The 26,953-nt window shown below is 31.2% G+C and overlaps 6 protein-coding genes and 1 long non-coding RNA gene across 7 annotated transcripts in view; 4 read left to right on the plus strand and 3 right to left on the minus strand.

Annotated features, from left to right (window-relative positions):
* Window positions 1–5,411: 5,411 nt before the first annotated feature.
* Window positions 5,412–6,057, minus strand: LOC105141445 (uncharacterized). Its single transcript, XM_011048667.1, has one exon. The coding sequence runs from the start codon at window positions 6,011–6,013 to the stop codon at window positions 5,564–5,566; it is 450 nt and encodes a 149-aa protein (XP_011046969.1). The 5' UTR covers window positions 6,014–6,057; the 3' UTR covers window positions 5,412–5,563.
* A 2,488-nt stretch (window positions 6,058–8,545) lies between these two features.
* On the minus strand, window positions 8,546–9,183 carry LOC105141446 (uncharacterized). Its single transcript, XM_011048668.1, has one exon. The coding sequence runs from the start codon at window positions 9,163–9,165 to the stop codon at window positions 8,731–8,733; it is 435 nt and encodes a 144-aa protein (XP_011046970.1). The 5' UTR covers window positions 9,166–9,183; the 3' UTR covers window positions 8,546–8,730.
* A 2,779-nt stretch (window positions 9,184–11,962) lies between these two features.
* LOC105141447 (cytochrome b561 and DOMON domain-containing protein At5g35735-like) lies at window positions 11,963–13,134 on the plus strand. The gene is made up of 3 exons (XM_011048670.1): window positions 11,963–12,332; window positions 12,463–12,717; window positions 12,801–13,134. The coding sequence occupies exons 1-3, from the start codon at window positions 12,087–12,089 to the stop codon at window positions 13,041–13,043; spliced, it is 744 nt and encodes a 247-aa protein (XP_011046972.1). The 5' UTR covers window positions 11,963–12,086; the 3' UTR covers window positions 13,044–13,134.
* Window positions 13,135–14,354: 1,220 nt separating this feature from the next.
* On the plus strand, window positions 14,355–16,996 carry LOC105141448 (Putative pyridoxal phosphate-dependent enzyme, YBL036C type). The gene is made up of 7 exons (XM_011048671.1): window positions 14,355–14,723; window positions 14,836–14,902; window positions 14,994–15,040; window positions 15,179–15,266; window positions 16,171–16,304; window positions 16,418–16,516; window positions 16,647–16,996. The coding sequence occupies exons 1-7, from the start codon at window positions 14,415–14,417 to the stop codon at window positions 16,719–16,721; spliced, it is 819 nt and encodes a 272-aa protein (XP_011046973.1). The 5' UTR covers window positions 14,355–14,414; the 3' UTR covers window positions 16,722–16,996.
* A 1,874-nt stretch (window positions 16,997–18,870) lies between these two features.
* Window positions 18,871–21,112, plus strand: LOC105141449 (uncharacterized). Its single transcript, XM_011048672.1, has 3 exons — window positions 18,871–19,195; window positions 19,904–19,927; window positions 20,697–21,112. Exons 1-3 carry the CDS (start codon window positions 18,967–18,969, stop codon window positions 21,029–21,031), a joined length of 588 nt encoding a protein of 195 aa, XP_011046974.1. The 5' UTR covers window positions 18,871–18,966; the 3' UTR covers window positions 21,032–21,112.
* A 2,766-nt stretch (window positions 21,113–23,878) lies between these two features.
* On the plus strand, window positions 23,879–26,758 carry LOC105141456 (uncharacterized). The gene is made up of 2 exons (XR_845390.1): window positions 23,879–24,007; window positions 26,502–26,758. It is a non-coding gene; the product is annotated as an uncharacterized LOC105141456 (long non-coding RNA).
* Window positions 25,971–26,953, minus strand: part of LOC105141455 (calcium permeable stress-gated cation channel 1-like) — a 40,842-nt gene continuing 39,859 nt past the window's right edge. The window contains exons 23-24 of the mRNA XM_011048682.1: window positions 26,514–26,633; window positions 25,971–26,410 (exon numbers count right to left, since the gene is read on the minus strand). Coding sequence (XP_011046984.1) covers window positions 26,336–26,410; window positions 26,514–26,633 — 195 coding nt within the window. The 3' untranslated portion in view covers window positions 25,971–26,335. The remainder of the gene's footprint in view (window positions 26,411–26,513; window positions 26,634–26,953) is intronic.

The following is a 26,953-nucleotide window of genomic DNA, read 5'->3' on the forward strand; positions in this document are numbered from 1 at the left end:
CACTCTTTCTACCATGCTCAATAAACATCCTTTCCATTGGCCTAGTCTTGTTCGGATGCTATTTATTACAGTTTTCTAAGTGGAGAGCAGTTTTGGATTTGATCTCAAGGGAAGTTCTAAGTACTGAATTGGGAACCAGTCTCATTTGTGATATATTGCATTTGCCATTTTTGCCATATATTCATCATCTAGGTTGATTCTTCCAACCAATGAATTTTTATGAAAGGTGACCTTCAGACCTGAAGCCAACTTAAACCACCTCAAAATTCTTTTAACAGTTGATATCGAATGGAAGTCAATAGGACTAAACACTAAGGTATCATCTGTATATTGCAGATGACTTAGATGCATGTCATTACTGCAATTAATTTCTTTAAACAAGCCAGAATTTGAAGCTCTCTTGAACAGAACTGATAACCCTTCCACAACTATGTTAAAAAAAAGAGGGGGGGGGGGGGGGATAATGGGTCCCCTTGACATAGACCACTGTGGACTCCAAACTCCATGCTTGGTGAACCATTAATAAGAATTGATAATTTAGATCCCGTAATGCATTCATGAATTAGAGAAATCCACCTCTTCCCAAAGCCCATGTATGACATCACTTCCTCTAAATGCAACCAAACAACTAAATCAAAAGCTTTATGGAAGACCACTTTCATAACAAAGCCATGCTGCCCATTTTTTATTTACGCTGTGTACAACTTCATTTGCTATTATGAAGCCATGTAAGATTTGCCTACTAGAGATGAAAGTTGTTTGGTTAGCACAAATAATGCTAGGCATAACCTGTCTCGATCTGTTGGATAACATTTTTCCAATAATTTTGTACAAGCCATACACTGAACTTATCGTCCTATACTCTGAAAATTTAATAGGAAATTTTGTTTTTGGGACCAAAGCTACATGAAAGACATTAACCCTCTTTGGTAATTTTCGAAGTCTGAAAGATTCACGTACTATATCAAAAATGCTAGGCCCTATCATGTGTCATGCTGTCTTGTAGAAGGTGAGTGTGAACCCATTAGATCCTGGTGCTTTGCTCGCATCACAACTCTAGACTGCTTGTTTGACCTCTTCGATAGTTACCTCCTGTTCCAGTTGTTAAACTTGCTATGTGGAGAATTTAGTGAACACAAATGGTCCTACTGGAGCTCTTCCAGTAGTGTCATTAGTGAACAAACTTGAGAAGTAAGATGTTGTCGTCTCCTTAATGCCTATTGAAGAGGTATGTAGTTTATCATTATATTTGATTTGAATGATAAAGTTTATGCCTCTTCGAGTAGTAGTTGTCATGTAGAAGAATTTTATGTTTTTATCCCCAAACTGACACTAGGTCTGTCATGATTTTTGACGTCAGATTGATCCCACACACTTACTTCTGTCTCACTGCTTAGATTGTAGTGTTTGAAGCTCAGAAAGTTCATCCATTCTAAGTTGCTTATCCTCCGCTAAATTCTCAATGGTTTGAATTTCATGCTAAAGCTACAACAGTTTCTAGTTAACTAATTAAAATCTCCTATCATACTTAATATCGCATTCCTTCCAAATACCCTCAAGTTTCTCCATAACAGATTATATATGTACTTCTTAGTGTTGCAAGACTTCTTCATTTTCAATTTAAAATATTAAGAGGTGAATTTTAAAAAAGATCATTGAAACTCAAAAATAAGAAAAAAAGTTGATTATGTTGCTAATTTTTATTAGAAATAGATTTTAATTTTATCCACATGCTAATCATATCATTTTCTTAGCTGTGTATGTGTGTATTATTTTATGTTGAATAATAAATAATTCTTAGAATATAATGAATACCAAAACTCATTGGAAAGGATATAAGAAATAAGTATCTCATATAATAAATATCTAAAAAACTTATCTGATAAGTAATAAATATGATATGGATATAATAGAAATGAATGCTCATTTTGAGTCCAGTTTCATCAATATTTAGGGTTTTTTTTTATTGTAACTTGAAGTAACTACAAGAGTATTTGTATCTTTGACTACAATGCCTGCTGTCCGTTTTGTAATGAAACACAAGATTCTGCTATTATAATGTGGTTTTGTTTGGGTGATTTCAGGTTTGGTTGATGATTTCTTTATCAATGGAATTTGTTTTCTAGCAGGGTCAATTGCAACGCAAACTTTGGTACCTAATTGTCTACTCAACTCTGTGGTCTGTCTAGCTGGCTAGAAATAGCTTGATATTTAACAATTTTTCACCAGATTGGGACTATGTGTTCTCTTTAGTATTTGCACGCAATAGCCTACTGGATTAAGCTTACTAACGAGCCTTTTCCATATATTATATATATGATCTGATTTACTTAGAAGATGGATCAATGCTAACAATGTTTGGGTTTCAATTAACTTGAAGTAACCATGAATTGGTTGATGGTTCTTCCAATGAGAAATCAGACATGTTAGTTATGTTAGTTATTTGATGTATCAATTTATTTTTAAATTTTAATTAAAAGCATATCTAAAAAGGTTAAAAGCAAGGTAATAAGCCTAATATATCTAGGTTTGATAGAATATCAGATCTAGATAATTTAAGTCTAGCTTACTTCTATATTCAATATTGTTGGGTTCAATTGAGTACTGAGTTAAAGCAAACATGAATTTAAAAAACTGACAAACCCAATATTTTTAGGTTCAATTATGCGTTGAGCCTAAATAAATATGGGTCTGACAAGCTGCTAAACTCAATATTTTTCGATTAACTATATGTTAATCTAAATATATATGAATCTGGCAAATTACTAAACTCAACATCCTTAAATTCAGTTACTTATTGGGTTTAAGTAGATATAAGTTTGACATGCTGCTAATCACCTTATTCATAAGCTTGACATTATATCAAACCCAAGTGATATGATCTTTACTAACATTATAGGCTCCATAGTAGGCCACAGGGATTTATTTGTTTATTCTTAGAATTTTTTATTAAAAATACACTCTCATACTATCTAAAATAAAAATTTGAAGCAACACACCAAGAGCTTTCATTTGACATAATGTATGAAGTCCTCACTCTATATAGATCTAGATGAAAAAAAAAAAAAAGCTGGACAGAAGGTTGTAAATAAAAAGGATCTATTTTAAAGAAAGAATTAATTGTTATGACAATTTTGAAGAATTATCTTTGTTGTAACCTAATTTTAGCTCATTGGCTTTTAATTTAATTTTACAGGGTTTAAAATATAAAATTAAAATATCAGAGATTTATTTTGATGAAAAATATGATTTGTTTACTTGCGTTAAAACTAAGGACTACAATGTGTCTTTGTCATTATATCCTTATCTTCAAGATAATCCTTATTTTCTTCAAGATAGTCCTTACCTTCAAGCTAGTCCTTACCTTTTTCAAGATAATCCTTATCTTCTTCAAGATAATCCTTACCTTGTTCACGATAATTCTTATCTTATTCAAGATAATCCTCAAGATAATGATAGTTGTCTGCTTTTGAATTCGATTCTAATTTGAACTTCAAAAAAGAGAATGAGTTTGATTGAGACTTTACTTCTCGCAAGCGATGAGACTCTTACACTATAAATACTGATCTCAGTATACGAAAAGGAGAAAGAAAGAGGAGGAAGGACAATTAGAGAGAAACCCTAAAAGAAGAAACCTCAAGAGGAGGCCATTACAAGAAACCCTAAAAGATAGAAATATAAAAAAAAAAAAGAGGGGGCGGCGAACCCTATACTAGCCGCCGCCCCCCCTCAACCCTTTTTCTTCCCAGTCTCCCTCAACTTCGCCTTCAGCAGCCACACACCTAGGTAAGTTTCCTTTCTTTATTGCTAAAATAATTAACTGGTTACTTTGTTTGCTAGGGGTGTGCTTGGCAAGCATAATTTTTATGCCTTGGCCATAATTTTTATGCCATTCTAATTTGATATTTGAACAAACGAACCCTTTTTCGATAACATAAAATTCTAAAAATATTTGAGGCCTTCGTTGATTTATTTGTGGACCCCTCGCACCATTTTTTTCTTTGTGTTTGTATTTCTTGTATATGTGCCCAATATGTGGACTATTACTGTTAAACGCAAATATATCGTGTAATTTTTTTTTCCTTCCATCTAAAAAGGGTAAAAAATAATAAAGGATAAACAAGGGAAAAAAAAGGACATAAAAAGTTTCTTCTTCAAATTCATTTTTACAAAAATATTCACTGATGCCGGAGTCAGGAATATTGTATTTTTGGTTTTATGCGAAATTTACCAACACCAGAGTTGGAAATATTCGTAAGAATTGTTCACTGACACCAGAGTCATAAACATGAAAAGAAGAATAAAAAGAAAAAAAAATAGAACAAATTCTTAGCCATTTTAGACAAAATCAGCAATGCAACCTGCTTTAGATAGGACACTTAAGGGGTATAGTATCTTTCCTTTTATGTAACCAGTCTCGTATTATAGAATCTTTATTGATCAATTAGGGTTTTTAGTGACCATAATATTAGGTGACGACTCCTTGAACAAGATATTTTCTCCTAAAAAAACAAGATGCTAGATATTTGTTTTTTTTTTCAATCGAGATAATTTTTTAAGGTCGCCGCGATGACCGGGCATGACAATCTTTGTTTTATTGTTTGATTGGTTTTGAGTTTTGCTGAGATGGATTTATGTGTGATGCATGGTATCGAGGAACTTGAGATTGATGTTTGGATCTTAAATGTAATTACGAATTCAAGCTTCGAGGTCTATATTGCTTTCCAATCTCGATCGTATATGGTATGATCTTCGGATCGATGGTTAGAAATTCTAGACTGATGGAGAGCACAAGAGAGAAGTATGAAACTTAATTTTGGATTAAAATTCATAAAAGCAATGATTACATAAACTCGAAAATCGACAACATAAAATCTAGGCAAAAGCTAGCTCACCCGAAATCGATTGCTTGCCTTTAATTATCTTTGTTTTAAAGATAATTAAAAAAAAAAAACTGGGCAGAAGGTTGTAAATTGGGTGATCAAATTTAAATGTCAAAAAAAGATCTATTTTAAAGAAAGAATTAATTGTTATGACAATTTTGGATAATTATCTTTGTTTTATTGTTTGATTGATTTTGTGTTTTTCTGACATGGATTTATGTGGATGCATGGTATTGAGAAACTTGAGATTGATGTTTGGATCTTAAATGTAATTACGAATTCGAGCTTCGATATCTATATCGCTTTCCAATTTATTTGTAGAATCAAAAACTTTATTATTTTTTAACTAGCTAGTTAAAAAGCAGGTTGAAAAGTTAAGACAAACAGACGCTCTCGTACATGGTATGATCTTCGGATCGATGGTTAGAAATTCTAGACTGATGGAGAGCACAAGAGAGAAGTATAAAACTTAATTTTGGATTAAAATTCATAAAAGTAATGATTACGTAAACTTGAAGATCGACAACATAAAATCTAGGCAAAAGCTAGCTCACCCGAAATCGATTGCTTGCCTTTATTGGTAACACACAGCACAATCCTATTGACCATGCATGACATGACTAACCCACCTGATGTTGCTAAAGGTGGTTCTTGAATTCCATTTCTCATGCAAAATCTAATTAATTAGCATAGCTACACAATCCATACAAGCAGGAGCTTCCCTTTTTGCACTTTTGGTTACACTTGCCACAGTGTTTCTCATCAACAGAAGGGTTAACACACTTCCCTTGACAACACATCTCTGAATACTTGCATTTTTTGCCACACTTACCACAATTAAGCTTGTCGGTCATCACATTAACACACTGTTTTCTGCAGCAGTCAGGCCCAGCACTTCCTTTGGCACGACAAATATGGGGGTACTTGTCACATGTCATGGTCACTTTACTGGCTAGGAAACGACCACTTCTACGGAGATGTGGTTGTTCCTCATCTCCTTGCAAGGGAAGGTCATTGGTGCTATGTTTTTCTATGCTAACATGGGATTGTTTAACCATTGGTGTTGCTGATTGAATGTTGGCCAAGGCCATAAGCACTAGCAAGGTAAACAAAATTGTTGACGACTTCATGACCAGGGACCTTTTGAGAGTTTGCAAGGTAATTATAAGTAATGATGCTAGCTTTCGGTGAAGGGAGGTATTTATAGAAAGCTATACGTGAAAATTTTCCAATTTTTTTCCATAATGGCGGAGGTCTTTTTCTTCAGTGGCTAAATGGTTCAAGTATTTATTTTTCTCGTGCCTAAATGAGGAAAAATAGGAAATTGGGAAGAGGAGAAGAACCTAAAACATGGAGGATAGAAAAGCATACGCATGAATCTTCCTGAACATGGAAACCTCAGATATGTGTTGGGCTCATATGGCCCCCAACCATGGCTGTAAGAGTACATGTAAAATGTCTCTTGTCATGCTAATATTTGAGTCTCTTCGTTGTAACATGATTTTTTGTACCTTGTTAAACAATAATTACTTAAATTAACTTTTTGATTATCTAATTACTCATTATCTATTTGAAAAACAAATGTTGAAAGAAAAGTTAGAAAAAGTTAAAAAAAAATGCTTAAACATGCATCATGTTTAAGTGATTTTTATGCATGGTGATTGTTTATACGTTTTGCGTTATAATTATCTGCTTTTAAAATTGTTTTTTATTTTAAAAAATCAAATTAACATTTTTTAAAATGATTTTAATTTACTGATATATAAGATAAATTAATAAAAAAAAATTTAAAAATATTTTAATATATTTTTTATTATAAAACACTTTTTAAAACTAAAATACCAAACTTACAATCAGCTGCCCCTGTAATCAATTGGTTAGACAGTGACTGCCTAGCAAAACAATGAGAATTACTGCGTCAAATGAGTTGTCAAAAGAGAGGGGAGCAGACTTTCTTCACAGTTAATGACCAATTCAAAGCCTACAATCTGCAGCCCACATTAAATTTTCATTTTGCATTTTCCAGCGTTCGATTTCTGAATTTCATGTCTGTTATAGAAGCACTTTCTTTCCTTTACCTTGGCAATTGCGTGAAGGCATCTCACAATCTCCTTTACAGAAGATAAGGGTTGGGATTTTGCTTCAAGTTCTGACTTTTCATTGTTTCCAAATCATAGATATTTATTTCTCCACGGTTCGGCTATCTTGCAATATGCAATGACCAAGAACATTCATAGGTGATCCAAAGCATGTGTTTCAGACTTGCAAACAATATTTTATTCTCTTCCCCTTAGTCCTCCGTCAACTTCTCCTCTGATAGTTGCCAATAATCCGTGACAAAAGTAAATGAAGCCTGACTTTTGTAGGCAGCTAAAATAGATGCAGCCATTACTTCCTTTCTTATGAACTTGCATCAAGAAGAAACTACTTGATACTGTGTACCTTCCCCATGCACATGCTTAGTTTGACCGATGCCTGCGGTTTTGTTTAGAGTTGAAGCAAATGCCTGATCATATGCTGAACCATTGAGCAGCTAGATTGATTAAGAATCACTTTTCTCTTTCTTTATTTGAACTTTACAACTGTTTCCCTAGTAAAATTATAGAACAAAGTAGGAATATCATGTCCTCGAAGGGATAGTCCAATGGTTAAAATTTGTGATTTCCCGATGGATCTCATGTTCAAATCTTGGAAGTGTTGGAAGAAACCTGAATGTTGTATAAGATTAAAAAAGTAATACAAAGTAAAAAATTCAACAACCAAAGGAAGATTAAAAGGAATGTATATTTTAATTAAGTATTTCTCTTTAAATTCAAAAAAATAAAACTAATATAAAAAAATATTAATTTGATCGGCAATTATATTCTACCAAATAAATCAATTAATAATTTTTTAACTTGTGAATTGATTTATTTAATTCAACTAGTTACTCAATTCTCAATTAATAAACTAATTTTTCTGTTCTTTAAAAAAATCAAAAATTAAGTTTAATTTTCAATCAAGATAGTTAAAGACTTGTTGGGGCTCACAGTAAAACCAAAAAAAAATTATTTTAAGGTGCTATTTATTTTAACATCTGTTCTTTGTAACTAAAAATTTTTAATTTTTTTAAATTAATTATGTTTTATAATTTTTTTTATTGTTTTTATATGTTAATGTCAAAAATATATTAAAAATTATTATGTTAATTTATTTTTAAATAAAAAATATTTTGAAAAACAATTATTAATACATCATCAAATATTGTCTAATTTCAATTTGCTATCATGGAAGTATGCATTTAGAAACTTAAACTCTAATTGCTCTCATTAATATTTATGAATTTCATTGGTATTCAACAGTAGGTTTAGCAATGCATTATGTGGCAGATTAGTAATATTAAAAAAATAATATAAATTATATTAAAAATTTATTTAAAAATTTTAGCTTAAAATCATTTTTCAGAGCCTCTTAAATATGTAAATATATAAAAATTTAAATTCAAAAAGTTTATATTCTAAATAATATAATAGAAAATAATATAAATTATATTTTAAAATTACACTTATCAATTAAAATTTTTAAATTTAGATCATTCTTAAATAATCACACTTATAATATGCTAGCTATATGTCTATGTTCAAGTTAACATATGTAGAGCTTGTGATTGCAAGGTTATGCTACTGTAAACTTTTTGCTCATTTATTCTCGGTGGTAAGATTACAGCTATACTCTCGTAATGTGGTGATGTGACATACATTCATGAGCCAACACATGCACCCCAATGCACTTTGGAGCAGGCATGAGACTCAATTTTGCAGAAACAAGAAGATGTATACAACAGTAAATTATACAGTTTGCGAAGCAATCATGCATAGTTACACATCCCATAAACACAAAATTCGCCCTTCTTGCACTTCTTGTTGCATCCACCGCAGTTTCTTTTATCGAAAGACGCGTTCACACACTGGCCCTTGCAGCATATTTCAGTATACTTGCACTTGGACCCACACATACCGCAGTTCAATCGGTCCTTCTTCACGTTAACACATCTCTTGTTGCAGCAATCTGGTCCTGCACTTGTCGTCAGTCGACAAATTCGAGGGAATTTGTTGCATGTCAGATTGGCTATCAGGTTTTGTTGAGCCAGGACGCGACCAACCCCTCGTAGGGAAGTCACTCCTTGGATTTCGGACAACGAGAGTTCACTTTGCCTGTTTGCATTTTCTTTGTCACTGTCTAAATGCAAAGCTGTAACGGCAGCTACTGTTGAGAGGGCAATGAAGAGCTCTAGCAGCTTCATGGTTACTAGCTAGGATGAAACAAGGATTAGTTGGATGGGAATTATTTTGATAGGAGATAGGCTTTTATAGACAAGTTTTTGCAAGAGATCGTTGACATTAGGAAATTGAATTTACAAGTTTTGCTTTCTCTGTGTCGTCTTGATTCATCACAATGCTTAGAAATGACTAAATATCATTAAAGAAGAATTGAGTTTATTAAATTTAAAGAAAAGGTGGCCTCCGTAGGGGAAAAAAAGGTCAAATAGATACCAAAATTACTCCAAGCAAATAGTTTTAATTTTACGCCATTGTTTCTAGTATTTGATAAATCCAAAAATAATAAAACCACCCTAAATAGCATTTTATAGGACTAATTTGAGGACTTTTGAGAACTTAATTGATTACAGAAAGCAGACTCTCCGTTAAAGTTGAGGTTTTGGAATTTTCTTTTAAAAAAATTATTTTTTATATAAAAATTATTTTTCTTTCAAAGAAAAAAAGATAATACTTCAAATCAATCATACATACACAGCTGTTTAAAATGTTAGGTGAACAGACAATTTAGGATCTTATTGAATAAATATTGAACAAGTAATTGAAATTTTAATTAATATTATACAAATTAAAAGTTTGAGGACTAGCACGGACAAGATTGTAAATCTTAACTGTTTAATTTTGAAAAATAAAAGCTTAATTAAGAAGAAAGTTGAATATGGAAGCAAAATTGAGTATATTTTTATAACTAACTACTACTACAATATTAAACATGTTCCAAGTGTAATATTTGAGCTAATGAGTATATGGGATTTAATATACTTCTTACTTGTAATTACAAGCTAGAGATAAAAGAAATACAATAAAATATAGGTATTAAATTACAGACTAGGATGTATTGTGTCAGTCCTCTTTAATTTTTGCTTGCTTAGAATTATGACTCTTGTATAATGTTTGGTAATCATTTGCATGGTATCTTTCTGTTTTTTTTTATTTAAAAAGAGATTAATTAATTAGAGTTTTTCATTAAAGTTTTTTTTTCATGTCCAAGTAAAAAAATGCTAAAATTTTTTTTATATCTATTCAAGTTTATATTAGCCTTTTCACAAAAAGATCAAAGTCAGAAAATACTTTTGCATATTTTAACATTTATAAAATATTTTGTTTAAGCATTTTTAAAAAAATATATAAAAAAAATATTTTGCATGTATATTTGGGCTTGTTAAAAAGTTTATTAAGCTAATAAGAACTAGAATTAAAAGGCTTAATGAATCGACATACCTGAATTTTTAAAATAATAAAATCATCAACCTTGTCTTTGTAAAAAAAAAAATATTTGTTATCCATGTTTAAGATAAATGGATTCATTACAAGTCACCGTCTTGAGTTTTTTATTTAAAAAAAAAATTCAATTCAAATAATTTTTTTTAATTCACTAGCATCAGAGGTGGTAATATCAACTTGGATTGATATTTACTAATACCAAAATTACAAATATCTTCTTAATATTCATTTATTTTTAAGTTAAGATTATTTATATTTATCAATGTCAAAATTAAAAAAATTTCAATATTCATTAACATTAGAGTTAGGAATATCAATATTAGAATTAGAAATAACTTTTAGCCCAATATTCATTGAGGCTAAAGTTAAAACTATTAGATTTGTTATACACAGAATGCTAAAATTTGAAGTATTTTTTTCAAGTTATGAATATTATAAGTAGACCATAGCATAACATAACAAACCATTAATAAGTTAAGACAAAATATGCAATGTAGTCTATGTCAAGTAGATCGTTTTAGAAATGATGGTATCTTATTTTAGCGTAACTAATCTCATATTATAGAATTTTTATTGACTAGTTATGGTTCTTAGTGACTATAATATTAGATGGTAAGTCTTTAAATAATATTTTTTTTTAAAAAAATAAAATGTTAAATATCTATTTTTATCTTTTTTTTTTTAACTTCATCACAGTGTTAAGCACTATTTAACTTTTAGATCTAACTTTTATATTGGAATTTATGAGCTTTTTCATCAAAACCAACCATGCTGCATAAGTTATATTTCTCTTCATTAATCCATAAATGACTATGCTAAAAAATACACATAATATTATGACATATTAGCAATGGACTAATTAAAACTATTTGCATTATGATTTCGGATTATGTAACTATATAATTTTTTTTTTAAGAATTGAGATTTATACTTATGATTAGTATAAATAGATTTTTTTAATTTATTTTTAAATAAACTTTTATAATTTGATAAATAAATAAAGAGATTGTTCTCTTTCACTTACATGAAAGATTATACAGGATATCTAGGATTTTTCTCGAGCTCTCTTCCTAGCTTTTTTTTTAATTTTTTTTTTAGATTTAATTAATTAAGTAATTGTAATAATATTAAAAAATAATATAAATTATATTTTGAGATTTTTAATTAAATTGAATTGATTATTTAATATAATATTAAAATTTTAAAGAGAAAATAATTATAAATTTAAATTTTATTATTTTTATTTATTTAATAAAAATTAAATACACGATAGCATAAACTTTTATCAATATTAAAATAAAAGTATTTTTAATTTAAAAAAATATATTAAATTTAAAATATTTAGTTTTAGATTTTCAATTCTCCTTCAAATTTTATATTCCAAACATAATTAATTAGAAAGAAAAGCAAATCGCAATGATTGCAAAAGGACTGATACAAATCAGAATAATATCTATCTTGTCCTGTGCACCACTGGTTCAAGGTAGACACGATTCTTTATGTTGCTAAGAAAAGCACATATTCTGACAAGTCACAGGAAGTACATCAACGAATGATTGATGTCATTACATCAACTCTGCAGCAAGTCTATGGCGACATGAACTTTTTATACAGTTTTAAATGTTGCAGCACGTCAATTTCATTGTCAAGGCAGTGAGAGATCATGAGCTCTCATTGCCTTGTAATCCTCTGTTTAATCCTCTGTGTCCAAAGCTCTTCATGCAGCGAGCGTTCTCTTGTGGCAACAGTGAGAAGAACTCATGAGGGGCAAGTCAGCTCCACTGTGGAAAACATCAAACCACAAAGGGATGATCATACTTCTTTTCGAGGTACTGAGAATGCAGAGACGACGAACCTAAGATCATGGAGTGGTCAATTTGCTTTGCATCACAGACGCCATCTTAGGAATGTAAGGAAAGTTACAATCAACAGAATTTGCAGAAAAATAAAGAGTTCCATGTGCTTTAACTTTTATTTTTATTTTCATTTTTCCTTGATGAACTTGTCTTGCTGTTGCTAATGTGATCTACATGAAACAGACTCATGGGGTTCTAAACATCATAGGATGGGGAACACTCTTGCCAGCTGGGGCGATTGTTGCAAGATCCTTCAGGAAACTCCCATTGAAATGTGATGAATGGTACAAACTTCACGTTCTGTGTCAAACTTTGGGATATATTATTGGTGCAGTGGGATGGAGCTTTGGGATGTGGCTTGGGAATTCCTCAAAGCAATACAGCTTGAGAGCACACAGGATTCTTGGCATCGTTATTTTCACATTTGCAACTGCACAGGTGAGCCTAGACTTGCAGTGCCTCTACTTATTTTAATCAATCTTGCTTTATTGATCCCCGACGCCATTGTTTTTGCAATGCAGATGCTTGCTCTCTGCTTGCAACCGAAGAGAGAGAATGAATGCAGGAGGTGGTGGAAGACATACCATAAAATTCTAGGATATCTATTGATTTCCATGATTGTAGCAAACATATTTCAAGGGATTGATCATAAAGACCATGCTGAGAAATGGAAATGGATTTATGTAGGAATACTTTCAGTTTTATCATTTAGTGCTATCGTGCTGGAGATTCTTCGATTTGTCATGCCTAGAATTCACCGGTAGATGGCGTTGGACATCAATCCTAATATTTCCACATGAATTTTATTGAATCTGTTCAGTACTGGGAAAATTTCAACAAGAACAATCTCATATATATATATAAAGTGGTCTAGCCAGGACCCAGGAATATATATATATATATATATATATATATATATATATATATATAAACTGGTCTAGCCAGGACCCAGGAATACATATACCATTTCACCCTGTTAATTATCTCTCATTTACCTGTTAGAAGTATCTTCTATAATTTACATTTATCATGTCTTCTACTAAATAAACATGTTGGATCATTCATGAATGGTCATCAGCCATCCCTTGAACTTGAATATCAAAATTAAAGAATTTTCTTTTTAGAATGAGCGCTGTTTTAAAAAAAAAATGACAAAATAACATTAGATTAAATTTTTTTAATGAAATAATAGTTTGTACTTGATGTTAGCATAATTTAAAAACATAATATTCAAACTTATCACTATTCAAATTAAAACTAAACTACGTGAGAGTTATCCTTACATGAATTAATTGATTAATTAATCTAAAAACAAGTTGATTGATTAGTATAAAAAATTCAAAAGTAAAATTGATAAAAAAAACCTTTCACTTGATTTCTTATCTAATTAGAATTTACAATAAAATTATATAAGATTTGTCTCAACATAACACAATTAATTTAATCAATCCAGAAACAACCCGGATTATTATTAGAAAAAGGGCACATGCTTATATAAAAAGTGAAACTCAACAATTTTGTTTCTTCTTTGCCGGTAAAGGCCTGGATTGTTCCTAGAAGCTGATCTAAAATTAAACGCTCACTATTCATACTAACCTTGCAGATCGGATGTCAAGTTTTTTCTTTTGAAAGAAATCGTGATCGTGAGCAACTAGTTGATTTTTAATAGTTATTTTTTATATTTATTTTTTAAATAAATATAAATAAACTTATAACAACCAAATATTTTTTTATGTGGGCTCAAAAAATAATTAGCTAGATGCCACACGTTTTATATATATAATTCTCCCTTGGCACCATAAAAATATTAGTGAAGTGAGTGTGTGTGTATATAATAATAATAATTTGAACTAAAATCTTAGTTCATTGAAGAAAATTTAATATGAAAATTGTTTGTAAAAAAATAAAATAAAATTACAAAGGGCATTTTCTACAATACCATTGGTTTAAACTAAAGAAATTTCAGTGACGTGTTAATTTACAAGTTGTAACAAGGAAAAAACAAAAAACCTTGAAAAATGAATAAAATATTGTAAGGAAATATTCTAAAACGCTACGTTTCATACCACTAATCTAGCTAGCAATTTACCAACCAAAAATCGAAGGATTTTAGAGAGAGAGAGACCACAAAAAATATGAACAGACAAGAAGACGAAGAACCCAGCACCACAGATAAGAACTGTACCACAAAACAAGAACAAGGGCAAGTCTCTGATATGTCAGCAATACCTGTCGCTATGGACAAAGTCGCAGCGGCGGCGCTCCGATCAGTGCTTCAGCGTGTCTCTCAAGCAGCAGAGAAGGCAGGTCGTGGATCCCAGCAGATCAGAGTGGTGGCTGTTAGTAAGACCAAACCAGTCTCTCTAATCAAACAAGTATACGATGTGGGTCACCGTTGTTTTGGTGAAAACTATGCTCAAGAATTCATAGAAAAGGCACCCCAGGTTCGTAAAGTTTAAATCTTTTTGTATTAATTTGTGTTAAATAATTATGGTAATCTTGATTGATCAAAGATGTGAACTTTTCTTGGTTGAATCTGGTGATCAAATAATGCAGTTGCCAGAGGATATAGAGTGGCATTTCATTGGGAATTTGCAGAGTAATAAAGTGAAACCTTTACTGGGTATGGTTCATTTGTTGTCTTTATTGGTTTTGAAATTCTGGGTTTGTGGTGTTTTATTGTGTTTTCTTATGGGTGATTGCGTGTTGTGCAGCTAGTGTACCAAACCTTGATATGGTAGAGAGTGTGGATGATGAAAAGGTAATGACTTTTTTTTTATGAACACGTGCATTTTATTGATTTATGAAGCTCTGCTTGAGGACCTTTCTAACTATTCAAGCTTGTTAGTTTATATGTTCTGTTATGAATTTATGAAAGCTTAATTTATTTTATTTGCAGATTGCCAATCATCTTGATCGAGCAGTTGGGAACTTGGGAAGGAAGCCCCTGAAGGTCTTAGTCCAAGTGAATACCAGTGGTGAAGAATGTGAGTGAATTAAATATGTAGGTTTATTGCTGATGGCCTTAATTAATATTGCTGACTTAGGATAACTAAGTAATTTTATTTGATATTAGTTGCAAGGCAGCACCATTACCTGTCTTAATTAGTTCTGTTCTATATTTTGTGTTTAGATAACATGATATTGAATAGCATATGCTTGCTCCTCTTGGAGGTTTGAGTAGTGTGTTCATAATTCAATGGCTGTTCTTTACCTTCTATAAGTGCATAATTTTACCTTAATTTTGTCTTTATTGTGGACTTGTGAATAAAGTCGTAGTTTCATTTTGTTTGGTTTAGAACATGGCTTCTATATGAAATGACCTAGGATTTTGCATTTAAAAGAAAAGTTCATAACCTTGTTCTGATGTCAAGAAAGTAGCCAGGAATTATTTGTGCTTGGTGTTTACACCTTAACATTGTAGGTTGAGTGGCATTTAGGTTCTGATGGTGCTTTCTGTTCTACTTTTGAGTGGCTTTTAGGTTCTGATGCTGCTTCTTATGCTACTGCCTCTGAGCTATGCATCTATTATTATTTAGAAGTCTCTTTTAAAACAGGTTGTCTAGTATACGAAAATTAGTCACCTTAAATACCCTCTGTAGCTTTTTTAGCATGCAGCCAGATACCTCCTCTGGAATCTGGTTCTGCTAAAAAACTGTTACCTGCTGCACAGTCTCCTTGTCGTTCCAGTCATGGTTGGGAGCCAATTTGTTCTTGGGGAAATTTTTGATTGTATGATTTACAACAATTTGCTCTTATTTGGCTTGAATTTCTTTCAACTGCCATATCCTGTTTAGTTGTAGAATTCTACTAGTTTAAGGATCTCTTAAAAGCACTTGGTAATGATCTACTATTTTTGGCTGTTGTTTTATGTATGTTGTATTGTTGCAGCGAAATCTGGTGTTGAGCCCTCAGGTTGTGTGGAACTTGCAAAACATGTTAGTCAGAGTTGCACAAACCTTCAGTTTTGTGGCCTAATGACAATAGGAATGCTTGACTATACCTCAACGGCAGAAAACTTCAAGGTGGTAGTTGCATATTTTGTTCACTTTTAGGTTCCCTACTTTTTTCCTCTTACTTTTTCACAGCATTGTGTGTGCTTTAGATTTTCTGACATCAAACCCTGTTATATTATCAGGCATTGGCAAACTGCAGAAGCGAGGTTTGCAAGGCCCTTGGTATACCAGAAGAGCAATGTGAGCTCTCAATGGGGATGTCTAATGACTTCGAGCAAGCTGTGAGTGATACTGGCTTGTAGCAATAATTTTTGTTTTTATCATCAATGATGTGGAAATTGCATCCCTTGATTCATTATAACACATCCTGTCTAAAGATTATTCAACTAATAGCTAAAACTTGTTTTGCAGATTGAAATGGGGAGTACGAATGTGAGAATTGGTTCTACCATATTTGGGCCTAGGGAGTATGCGAAAAAGAAATGAACACGGTGCCATTTGCTTCCATGTTTGTTCAGTCATATTCACGAGGCAAATTAATGGCATCTATGGTAAACCTTTGATGCATTGATTACAAGAAAGCTTAGACAAATCTATTTTAATGTCCTATAAGTGTGTATCACGTGGTTGTATGTAGATTGAACAGCTGAATGTTACTCATCATTTGCTTGTTCAGCATGTTGATCAACTTGCAAAATGGCTATACAAACAGTACTCGCAAAGTTCGACCATGATTCTTTACATGTATTTTGTTTTTGGAATGGATGGATTTACCAGGTTAAGTTTGTCCATTCGCGAATGAATTTTAGAACTCAGTAGTATCATTGCTGAAGATATTCTATAGCTGATGACAAAATGCCAGACCTTGTTAACACAAAGTTGTGCTTCATTGAATAAATGTGTAAAGGAGGGTGAAGCATGGGCCTGTTGATGATCACTACTACCATGAAGAGAAGTTTACCTGTTGAAAATTATGCTAAAAGAACGTAGTTGATAAAGCTGGGTCGGAGAACCTTCAAAACCAGCCAGCTTCATGAAATTATTCTAAACAGTTTTCTCCCAGCATGTGTATAACTAACCAGAACTTCTTGGTAGAACCATAACTGACATGAACAATAACTCTTTAGGTTTTTTACTTTTAACAAAAACTCTCCTTGTAAGCTTCGCAGTGTGTGTTTAGCGTGGTTGCAGTTACAAAAGGTATATTTAAGAAAAGATATAAATTCTTGTTTTCTCTGAAACCGGTTTTCAATATAGAGTTTTTAGTGGATTTATTGTTTTGGTTTTTGTTGATTAATTAAATATTTTGAATATTATAATAGGGATAAAATTATGGTTTTTAAATGACTTAGAGGTTGGTTTAAGATAAGTCTCGAGTTATGAAATAGTGTGTTTTATATTATAGTAGTTTTTGTAGTTGTGGTTTGAAAAAAATTATTTTATAAAAATTATTTTTAATTAAAATTGATTTTGTATTTATATATATTTGGTTAAGATGATGTTTGAAATTAAGGTTGAATACAAAAGTAGTTTAATGTATTTAGTTAAGAATGTTTTTCAAATCGAGGTTATAAAATAACTAAAAAATAAATATATTATTATTGATAATTTTTAATTGAAATATTATAAATTTAAGTATTGTTATTATATTATGAAATAAACAATAATTTATATCAAATATTTTTTATTATTTTATTAAATTATCTATAATTTCATCATTTACGAAATTCATCTGACAAGGATTGTAATTTTTATGGTTTTTTGAGAGTGTAATAACTGAAGGTAAAATATCATGTAATTTTCTTCTAATTTAATTATATAGTGCCATTAAATAATGTTAAACATTAATTTTTTTGAATAAAATATAATTAAAAATAAAAATAAAAATAATTTTTTTATTTTATTAGATCAGATCTGGTCCAATATATTTAGGTTTGGATCGAACATGAACAATGAAGACAATAAAAGAAAAAGAAGCAGTTTTATCTTGCTTATTGTTACCCTAAATTTTAAATGTAAATAATAATAGGTCTCATAAATAATAAATTAACCGGTTTATTTTTATAGTCTATTTTAAAAGTAAAAACAACCACAAAAACAAACTCTCTCTCTCTGATAAGCTGCTTGGTAGCATGGTGAGTTGCAAAGGAAAGCTGAAACTTCTTTTTATCTACTGTTTTCAAATCCAAACCAACTAACTGGGCTGATTCGTTACTTGAATTTAAATCAAATTAATTTTCAATAAAAATAGAAGAAGGATTAATTTGGTATAACCAGATTAAAAGCACTGATTTATGACCTAATTAATTAAGAAAAATGATGTTAAAACCTGTTATTTTTTTTATTTTTTAAATTACTTTTAAAATAATATCATCTTTATTTTCTATAAAATAAAATACAAAATTATGCCAACTTGACTTCTCATTTTTTAAACCCCTCAAAAACTACGTTAGAGATAAACACCACCGATCAGAAAGGAAACCACGTCTAAAGTTCCTTGCTTGGCGCCAATACCGTATTTCCAGGAGAATTTTACCATTTCAGTGAGAGAAGTTAAAGGAAATATATACCAAAATTCAGATAATTAAGAAAAAATAAACACTCGATCATCATCATCCTAGAACAGAAAGCAGTTACCAGATGATAAGCATTACATAGCTTAGCTTTTCTTTTCGCTGCCTCAAATCCAAATCTTTTACACCTTTCTTTTGGCCCAAGTAAGAAAGAACGAATGATGAATGAGTACTACTACAACAACAGGCGCAGAGGCCCTAAGTTAAAGGCAGCCATAAAGGTGATGATGGTTATCATGGGATTTTTTCTTGTTGGCTACATTGTTGGCCGACCTTTGTATTGGCATCTTTCTGAATTTTTAACGGCCAAGATTCGTTCTTCTACCCTTCGTTGCCATCCTTGCTCCTGTGATTGCTCTTCTCAACCCCTCCTTACCCTCCCTGAAGGTATGTAAATATGCATGCATGCATGGATGTGCATGTTGTTTGATTGTGTTCCCTTTTTGGCTTTAGTTTGTTTTGGTTTTTAATTGATGAATCTTGTATGTGCGCAAGATTTTCTTATGTTTTTGTGGTTGGATTTTCAAGGGGTGATAAAATGGTCCAAAATGCATTTATGGGGCATTGAATTTACTACTAAAAGTTGATTGATTGTGTGTTTCTAGGCATAAAATTTGCTAATTTATGTGTGTTTATTGTGGATCACTGATTTTTGTAGTTTTTTTTTTCAATTGGGAGAAGAATAAGGTTTTAGTGTTCTACTGTACGTGGAAATGTTGATTACTAGGGGTTGTAGATGGCTTTAGTGGATTAAGTTTGTCTGATCTGATGGTGCAATTCAATTACTAGGAGGTTACTCAGTTGTTATAGCTGTGAAAATGCTGAAACAATTTCAAAACATGAATCTGAGTATGTTACGAATTTTTTAATATCCCTGTTAAAATCCCAGTTCCTTGTCAAGGAAAAAGTTAGATTTTCTTTTAGATGATGACCATGACCTGCTTGTTTGACGTATTCCTTCTAGTTTGCTCTGATGATCCTGGAGGATTTGTTCTTGATGTTGTGGATATTATTGTATTAAGTGATGCCAGTACTGGCTAACTACCAACTCTACTGTTGCTTTTCATGATGATTTTCTTGTCTGTTTCGTTTCAGGATTGAGCAACAGCTCCTTTACAGGTTAGTTTATCGTTCCCATAGCCGGCCATAGGCCATGTGGAAAGGGATTTCTATGATATAATGAACCAGAATTTTATGAACATCAATTTTCACAGTATTGCTGAAATTTGATTTCTGTTCTTATTTTGACGTCTGTTGTGTATTTAGGGATGCTTTAGCAGTCTAGATTTAAGGTGATTACCTGTAAAGTATCAGAAGAAAATGAAAAGGCTGTTAAGGAACAAACTAAAACTGATAAATGGTAATTTTTTTTTTTATTCTTTCGTTACAAAGGAGAGGTTCAAACTCGAGATCTCGTGGGGGGGAGGGGGACACTAATTCCAGCCAAGAGTTATAGCTGATATTTGGTACTTGTACACATGAATAGCTTTATCCAGGATACTTTCAAGTCATAACAATGGTTATCTACTCTCAAGGCTGCCTGTTTAGATGTCACACGGCTGCCTGCTCCCTAGTCCCTATAGAATAGGGCAACATTAAATCTTGCAAGGAAGAAAAAGGAAGAGCCTTGCTTTTCTACAGAAGAATTAGTGTTTCGTCAGCTTCAGACATCTAAGAACTGTTAGGATGTCAATGTCGACATGTCTAGTGTACACGATGATACTTGGTAATTCTGAAAAATGCTATTACTAGCGTTTTCGGGATGCAAGGAAAGAAAATTGATGTGATTCTGCTTTTTTCACTATTTCTATGGATGTTATTATCTATAGTGGGTTATACCATTTCTTGACTTTTGACATTTACTGTTATTGTCTTTCTAATCTTTTAGATTGTATGAAGCATGATCCTGAAGTGAGCCGTGAGATTGAGAAAAGTTTTACAGATATGTTATCAGAGGAACTGAGGTTAAATGAAGAAGAAGCTCAGAAAAAACAGCAGCGTGCAGACGTGGCGCTGTTGGAGGCTAAGAGAATGACATCTCAGTACCAGAAAGAAGCAGAGAAATGCAATTTTGGAATGGATACCTGCGAAGCGGCAAGAGAAAGAGCTGAAGAAGTATTACAAGAACAAAGGAAACTTAGTGCAACATGGGAGTTTAGGGCCCGCGAGAGAGGATGGAGAGAAGGCCTCATGAGGTCTCAGGTTAATCAAAACTTCGAATAGATTAGGTAATTCTAAGGAAATCCAATGTAGCACGTTGAAACACAACCATTTCGAATCTGAGTTTTGATCCTAGTTAATTCATTCTTTAACTTACTCAATTATGTTATCCAATTCTTTCCTCTGCAATTTGTTGAACGTCTTGTGCTGAGGTTACCTTTGGTTCTCCTGTGTGGCAATATAACAACTACCAGCTCCATCGTACTCTAGCATTTAAAGCAATATTTTTGTTGACTTCGGTTATGGCAGATGCTAGTATAAGACACCTGCATTCTCCATTGATCTTCCACCAGACAACTAATTTGTAGACCTTCATTGATTGAGCAGGCAAATAAGCGGATGTCAGGACTTTCGATTCAATTGACTATGACTTCACAATGGAAGCATTTTTCAAGAAATAGTAGCTCAACTTTTACTCATATCTCCCTTCTTGTAAAATGTCTCACGTTCGAGCTCCCCAGAACCCAAAAAAAGGAGAGAAGATTCTAATTAGGCCATTTATCAGTCTGGCCAGCATCAGGTCCTCTTGCTCTCTCTAGTGTGTATTAACAAGGACACAACCAGCTAACTAATTAGCTGAAAAAAGTCAATGATGAGAAAAGTTGCAGATATGACTGCAAACAAGAAAGGAAGAAAGATCGTATTGTGCAACACGGTTATTTATGAATGGAAAGATAAGTTCGTCTGAAGCTAGGCAAGGGACCAAATTAAGCAATGGCATTGCCGGCTTGCCTAGTTCATCTTTCACTTGTCAAAACAAGGCCAATTTGGCTAGATACCACTACTATTTAGTCTTCCCTGCAACTATATAACTTCACATCTCACACCACTACTCCATTAGCTTATTGGGGAGGGAAACAGAGTTGAGAAAATGGGTAATTTTTCTCTGATTTTTATGTTAGTGGTGGTAGTGTTAGCGATCAAAGTTGGTGTTGGCCAATCCCAGCTTGCATATGATTATTATAAATCTTCGTGTCCAAATGTATAAACTATAGTTAGGCAAGAAATGCTAGGCATTTTCTTGATGGATGTTACAGCACCAGCTGCTTTTCTTAGGCTCATGTTCCATGACTGCCAAGTTCAGGTTAAGAAAATTATATTTCCTTGTTTGTTCTCTGCTTAGAAAAAATACGGTAATGTCATTGTAACGTGGTGGTTTCTTTCTATGGTTTCCTGCATTTTGAACTCAAGTCATGATTCGTATAATCCTTGCTACTGCATCTTCTTTCTTCTTCTGAACCTATTTATTATATGGATTCGCTTATAAGCTGAAAATGATTGGTTGATATTGCTTGTATAAGGCACCAGTACTGTTATTAAGTTAGGTTTATTGTTCTTGCATGAGAATCCTCTCACTTTCTGTATGAATGCAGGACTTGAAAATTTCTGAATGTTTCTTTGATACAGGGATGTGACGCGTCGATCTTGCTGGATTCAGGCAACTTTGAATCAACTTCAGACCTTAATGACATTAAAGATTATCAATGCCAGTTCATAATTAATGCATCTTGCTATCATTTCTGAGATTAAGAATCACTTAACCCTTAATTAAGCATGCCAGTACAAGGAACTTATTGCAACCTTAAGGTTGCTACCGTCATTAATGCAGCTACAGAAAGCATGGAAGTAACTACCAAAAACAGCAGAACACCATAAAAAATAGACTACAAGAAATACTGGCCATTTAGGGCATGGTGGCATGAAGAAAGTACTTCGCAACTAATGTTCTTACAGAAGGGAAAGGACAGGCCAGGAGATACTTCAACAAAGTGAACAAAGGGTGAATGGGTGATCCCTCCGCCAATCTCTTTGGTGGGTTCCATTGATTGGTGAACTTATCCTAAACTCTAATCTCTTTATGGTGTGACTGTATCATTGAGATTTGTGAGTTTAAACCTTGTTATTCCTCTCTACAATGGTGTTATCTGTCTCTAAAGAGTGGAACACAACCTATCTTTTATTTTTCCATCCCCCCCACTTCCATTCCCATCATATATCATATCCATAATTCCCATTGAAATTCCATCATCCTGCATCTCCTTCCTCATAATGAAAACATAAGGAAAAAAAAATTCAATCATAATATCGTTATTTGGATTTTTTTTAATTTCATTTTTTAATTAAATATAAGTTTTTTATATATTTTAATTTTGATATTTATTTTTTTAATTACTATGTTTTTCAAAAAAAATTTGTGTAATTAATTTTTTTTAATTTTATTATTTAATATTTAGTTGATTAAAAATTAAATTTTATAGTTTTTATAAATATGATGTTTTGTCTCTAACGACTTGCATCACGAGTTATTTTAAATGAAACGCTTTATAATTTTTTTATTAAATTATTTAAATCTTGTGATTGAATCTGTATTTTGATAGAATATTTAAAGTTAAATTCACCTTAATTATAACAATTATAAATTTGTTATAGTTGATTTTTCCATGTTATTTTTTTTATATATACCTTATTTCAGCATTTAAACATTATAAATTTAGTGAGATACTAAATTGAAAAAAGAATGGGAAAGATGAAGGCTTTGTTTGGCATTGATATTGTAATCAAATGCTATTTTTAAAAAAATTTAAATTTTATTTTAACTTTTCATTAATTTTTTTTAATGTTTTTATCATTAAACTCGTATCAAAATTTTTGCTTGGAATAAGTTTTTTTCCGCAAAATCCTCCCATGAGTCGGTTAGCTTGGTTTACGGCTGAGTTTATATTAGATTACCTTTATGTCCCTCTAAGAAAGAGGGAAAAATAAAGTAAAGGGGTTTTGATAAGGGTAGTTTTGCCATTTGAAAAAGATAGAGAAACCCTAGTGGATCCATTATTGGAGTATTTAATAAGAGCCCTCAACCACAACTACTCTTAAATATGGAGGAAGCTGGAGGTTGTTGCTGAAGCTATTTGTCAATATTGAAGAATTAGTTTCATTGAGTTTGCAAATGTTGAAAAAGATTGAGATTGCTGATATAAGGTGAGTTCATTGTTTGCATGAGTAGATCAAATTACTTAAATATTAAATTTTTATCCTTCATAGTTGAATTTGCTCTCTTATTTTGTAATCATTCTATTCTTAATAATTTAGGTTTTAGGTTTACATAAGAAAAATAAATTTTCTTTCAATGTAGTTTTGACTAACATTATTTTTTTAAGAAAATATTCTAGCTTTTATTGGTGAAAAATCATGATTGAATCCATGCACACCAAGATTAAATCCAAATCTCTAGTTTGGCATAAGTTTAAAGTTTGAATTTTGATACCTATAAAAGAATTATACCATTTATGCTACTTTACAATGAATCTTGCTACTTTGGAGTGTTATAGTTAACAGGTCTTGGATGATAATGAATGTTCATTGATCAAGTTTTCTACCATTTATATAAGAATTTAAATTTGATTGGGTATGATTTTTTATATATAAAGTTTTATCCAATTGAGTTTTGGATACTTATCGACTTGAATATTATAAATTATAACTACATTGTAGATAATTAGTTAGATATATATATCTAAATTATTTTAAAAACTTTAAATTATTTATTTATTTCACATCCTGTAAAACAATATTTATACCCCACTTTGCTTTCGGGTTTTTCTCGAACTCTCGAACATGATTGGATTAAATTTTTTTTATCTATTTGGATTGATAATTTTCAAGTTCCAGTAAAATTGTTTTCCTAACATTTAAAACTCAAATTTAATATTGAAAGAGGGTTTTTCTTTTTTAATTTGAATTGTGTACAAGTGATGTGGATTGTGTTATAAAATGGTTATTTGGTTTAGTGTTTTTAAATCTAGTTTGGTGGTCCATTCCATCAAAGGCTTAGGTTACAGATTTTAACTGGTTCATTAAGTTTTGATTGAGTTAATTTTAATTTATTTTTATATAAATTAAAATATTATTTTGATAAAAAATAAAAAAAAAATAGTCAATGATTTATAACTGAATTTTGTCAGGTTAACTAAGTTAGCCTATTATATTACTTGGATCAACCAGATTTTTAATTATTTTTTTTTATAAATTCAACTTGATTTCAATTTTAAATTAATCAGATCTCAGGTCAATTTGCATAATTAAATTTTAAAATGAGGATTTGTTTATTGTGATAATTATAGTCATGGGGACAACCCTTTTATCAATAATTTTAGAATATTTGTTTTTATTTACAAATTTATTATAAAATTATTTTAATATATCATACTTGTCTTTTTAGTCCAAATCTCTCTATTTTTTTTTTTATATTTATCCCTTTTGTTTTGAGGTACTGATTAAATTCAACCTCATATAATTAGGATTTTCTGACTTGTACTTAAAATGGAAAGAAATTGACATAAAAAATTAAATGAATTATAATAAAAAATAGAAAATATGTATTTTCAAGAAAATAATTTTTTTTCCAATTAATAAATGCATTTTCTATTTTCTAAAATCATTTGCTGCTAACATAAGAACTTAGTCTACATCGAAGTAAATTTGATTTTTATTCTGTATTAGATGGATATTAAATCTTAAACTTTCATAAAAAAAACACCCCTTGAAATTATTGTTTAGCTAGCACCTCACAAACAAATTTGAAGTGTTGAAATAATCATCTAAACTATTTTAAACATGTTTAATTCAAAAAATGCAATATATATATAACAATTTTTATATAAATTTTTATATTTTCAAAATAAAAAATATAAAAAAACATATCTTTTTGTGTTTACTATCTTTGTCTTTTATATTTTAAGATAGTAGCCAAACACTCCCCGAGAGTCATTGGTCTTTGCCCTATTTAAACTTTTAATGAAGACAGGAAATAATAGCTCGTTTCCATTGCATTATTATTTTCATGCCTTTTCTGTTCTCCATTTTCTTTTCTCCACCTTTTCCATTTCAGAGATGAACAGGATCCTAAATCATTATTTTCATGCCCATGAATTGGTCAATCAAATATCAAGCAATATGCTCAAATTATTTTCCTAAGGCAATACATGTGTTTTTTTCTTCAAACACAATGTAAGATTTGGAGCAACTATGCAACTAAATTTAATCAAAGACCATAGATAGGTAATATGCACCACTAATTAAACCTTCAAGTTAAATGGCAACTCTGAGCAAAATGCTGCCTTGAGGATATATGATATAACCTAAAGTTGCAGCCATGCCAGCATTGGCAATCTTTCTATGAAAATCTGAAAAGGTAAAAAAAAAAAAGTGTTGCCAAGACGCCAATGTATCTGTGTTTTTTGCTTGCCTGTTGGAGATGGCTGCTGTATCTGTGTCGTAAACCTGCCTGTTCGAAACAGGTAGAAAAGCTCATCTCTGGGATTCCATTAGCTCTTGCAAGTCTATAATGGCTTTATCAATTGCATAAACTATCATTTTCTTTATCTGTTACACATTGATAGAAGGGAATAAGAAAACCACGTTACTCATGGAAGCTAAGTGATCAAAAATGTAATCCATGTAAAATATGTTTCAGGAAAGAAGTTACCTCAAGTTTATCTTCTCTAGCTCTGTGGTTCATCGGAAGTTGTCGGAACTCTTCAGTTAACCGGAGGCATTCCTTTATATTTTCAGGAGAGACGAAATCTACAGCAACCTTAGTACAAGACTGCATGGATAAAACATAAGCAATTCAAACATTGTTCAACAATACAATAAAGATATTCACCAATTTCTTGGAGGTCTACTATCTGAAAATTAATAAATATAAATTGAAATATTGGTGAAATATTTTTATAAATATATTATGATAACCTTTACCAATATAATTTCTCATCTTTGTATTTATTTATAAACATCGACATAAAAATTCTTCTAATATTTACTTAGAGAATTGCAGTGAGAAAATACAAAATAGAAAAAAAAGTCATACAATATAAAAAACTTTTCTTAGTATATATCAAGGGAATTACAAAAGGTATTTAGTTA

This window comes from Populus euphratica, unplaced genomic scaffold (genome assembly GCF_000495115.2).
Source record: "Populus euphratica unplaced genomic scaffold, PopEup_1.0 scaffold119.1, whole genome shotgun sequence".
NCBI lineage: Eukaryota > Viridiplantae > Streptophyta > Magnoliopsida > Malpighiales > Salicaceae > Populus > Populus euphratica.

Excerpts from the sequence above, each read along its gene's own strand:
- LOC105141445 (XM_011048667.1), bottom strand. The coding sequence starts at position 6,013 with ATGAAGTCGTCAACAATTTTGTTTACCTTGCTAGTGCTTATGGCCTTG.
- LOC105141446 (XM_011048668.1), bottom strand. The coding sequence starts at position 9,165 with ATGAAGCTGCTAGAGCTCTTCATTGCCCTCTCAACAGTAGCTGCCGTT.
- LOC105141447 (XM_011048670.1), top strand. The coding sequence starts at position 12,087 with ATGAGCTCTCATTGCCTTGTAATCCTCTGTTTAATCCTCTGTGTCCAA. Across the intron at positions 12,333-12,462 it reads ACAGACGCCATCTTAGGAAT|ACTCATGGGGTTCTAAACAT; the intron begins GTAAGGAAAGTT and ends TACATGAAACAG. Across the intron at positions 12,718-12,800 it reads TCACATTTGCAACTGCACAG|ATGCTTGCTCTCTGCTTGCA; the intron begins GTGAGCCTAGAC and ends TTTGCAATGCAG.
- LOC105141449 (XM_011048672.1), top strand. The coding sequence starts at position 18,967 with ATGATGAATGAGTACTACTACAACAACAGGCGCAGAGGCCCTAAGTTA. Across the intron at positions 19,196-19,903 it reads CCTCCTTACCCTCCCTGAAG|GATTGAGCAACAGCTCCTTT; the intron begins GTATGTAAATAT and ends GTTTCGTTTCAG. Across the intron at positions 19,928-20,696 it reads GAGCAACAGCTCCTTTACAG|ATTGTATGAAGCATGATCCT; the intron begins GTTAGTTTATCG and ends CTAATCTTTTAG.
- LOC105141448 (XM_011048671.1), top strand. The coding sequence starts at position 14,415 with ATGAACAGACAAGAAGACGAAGAACCCAGCACCACAGATAAGAACTGT. Across the intron at positions 14,903-14,993 it reads TAAAGTGAAACCTTTACTGG|CTAGTGTACCAAACCTTGAT; the intron begins GTATGGTTCATT and ends CGTGTTGTGCAG. Across the intron at positions 15,041-15,178 it reads AGAGTGTGGATGATGAAAAG|ATTGCCAATCATCTTGATCG; the intron begins GTAATGACTTTT and ends TTTTATTTGCAG.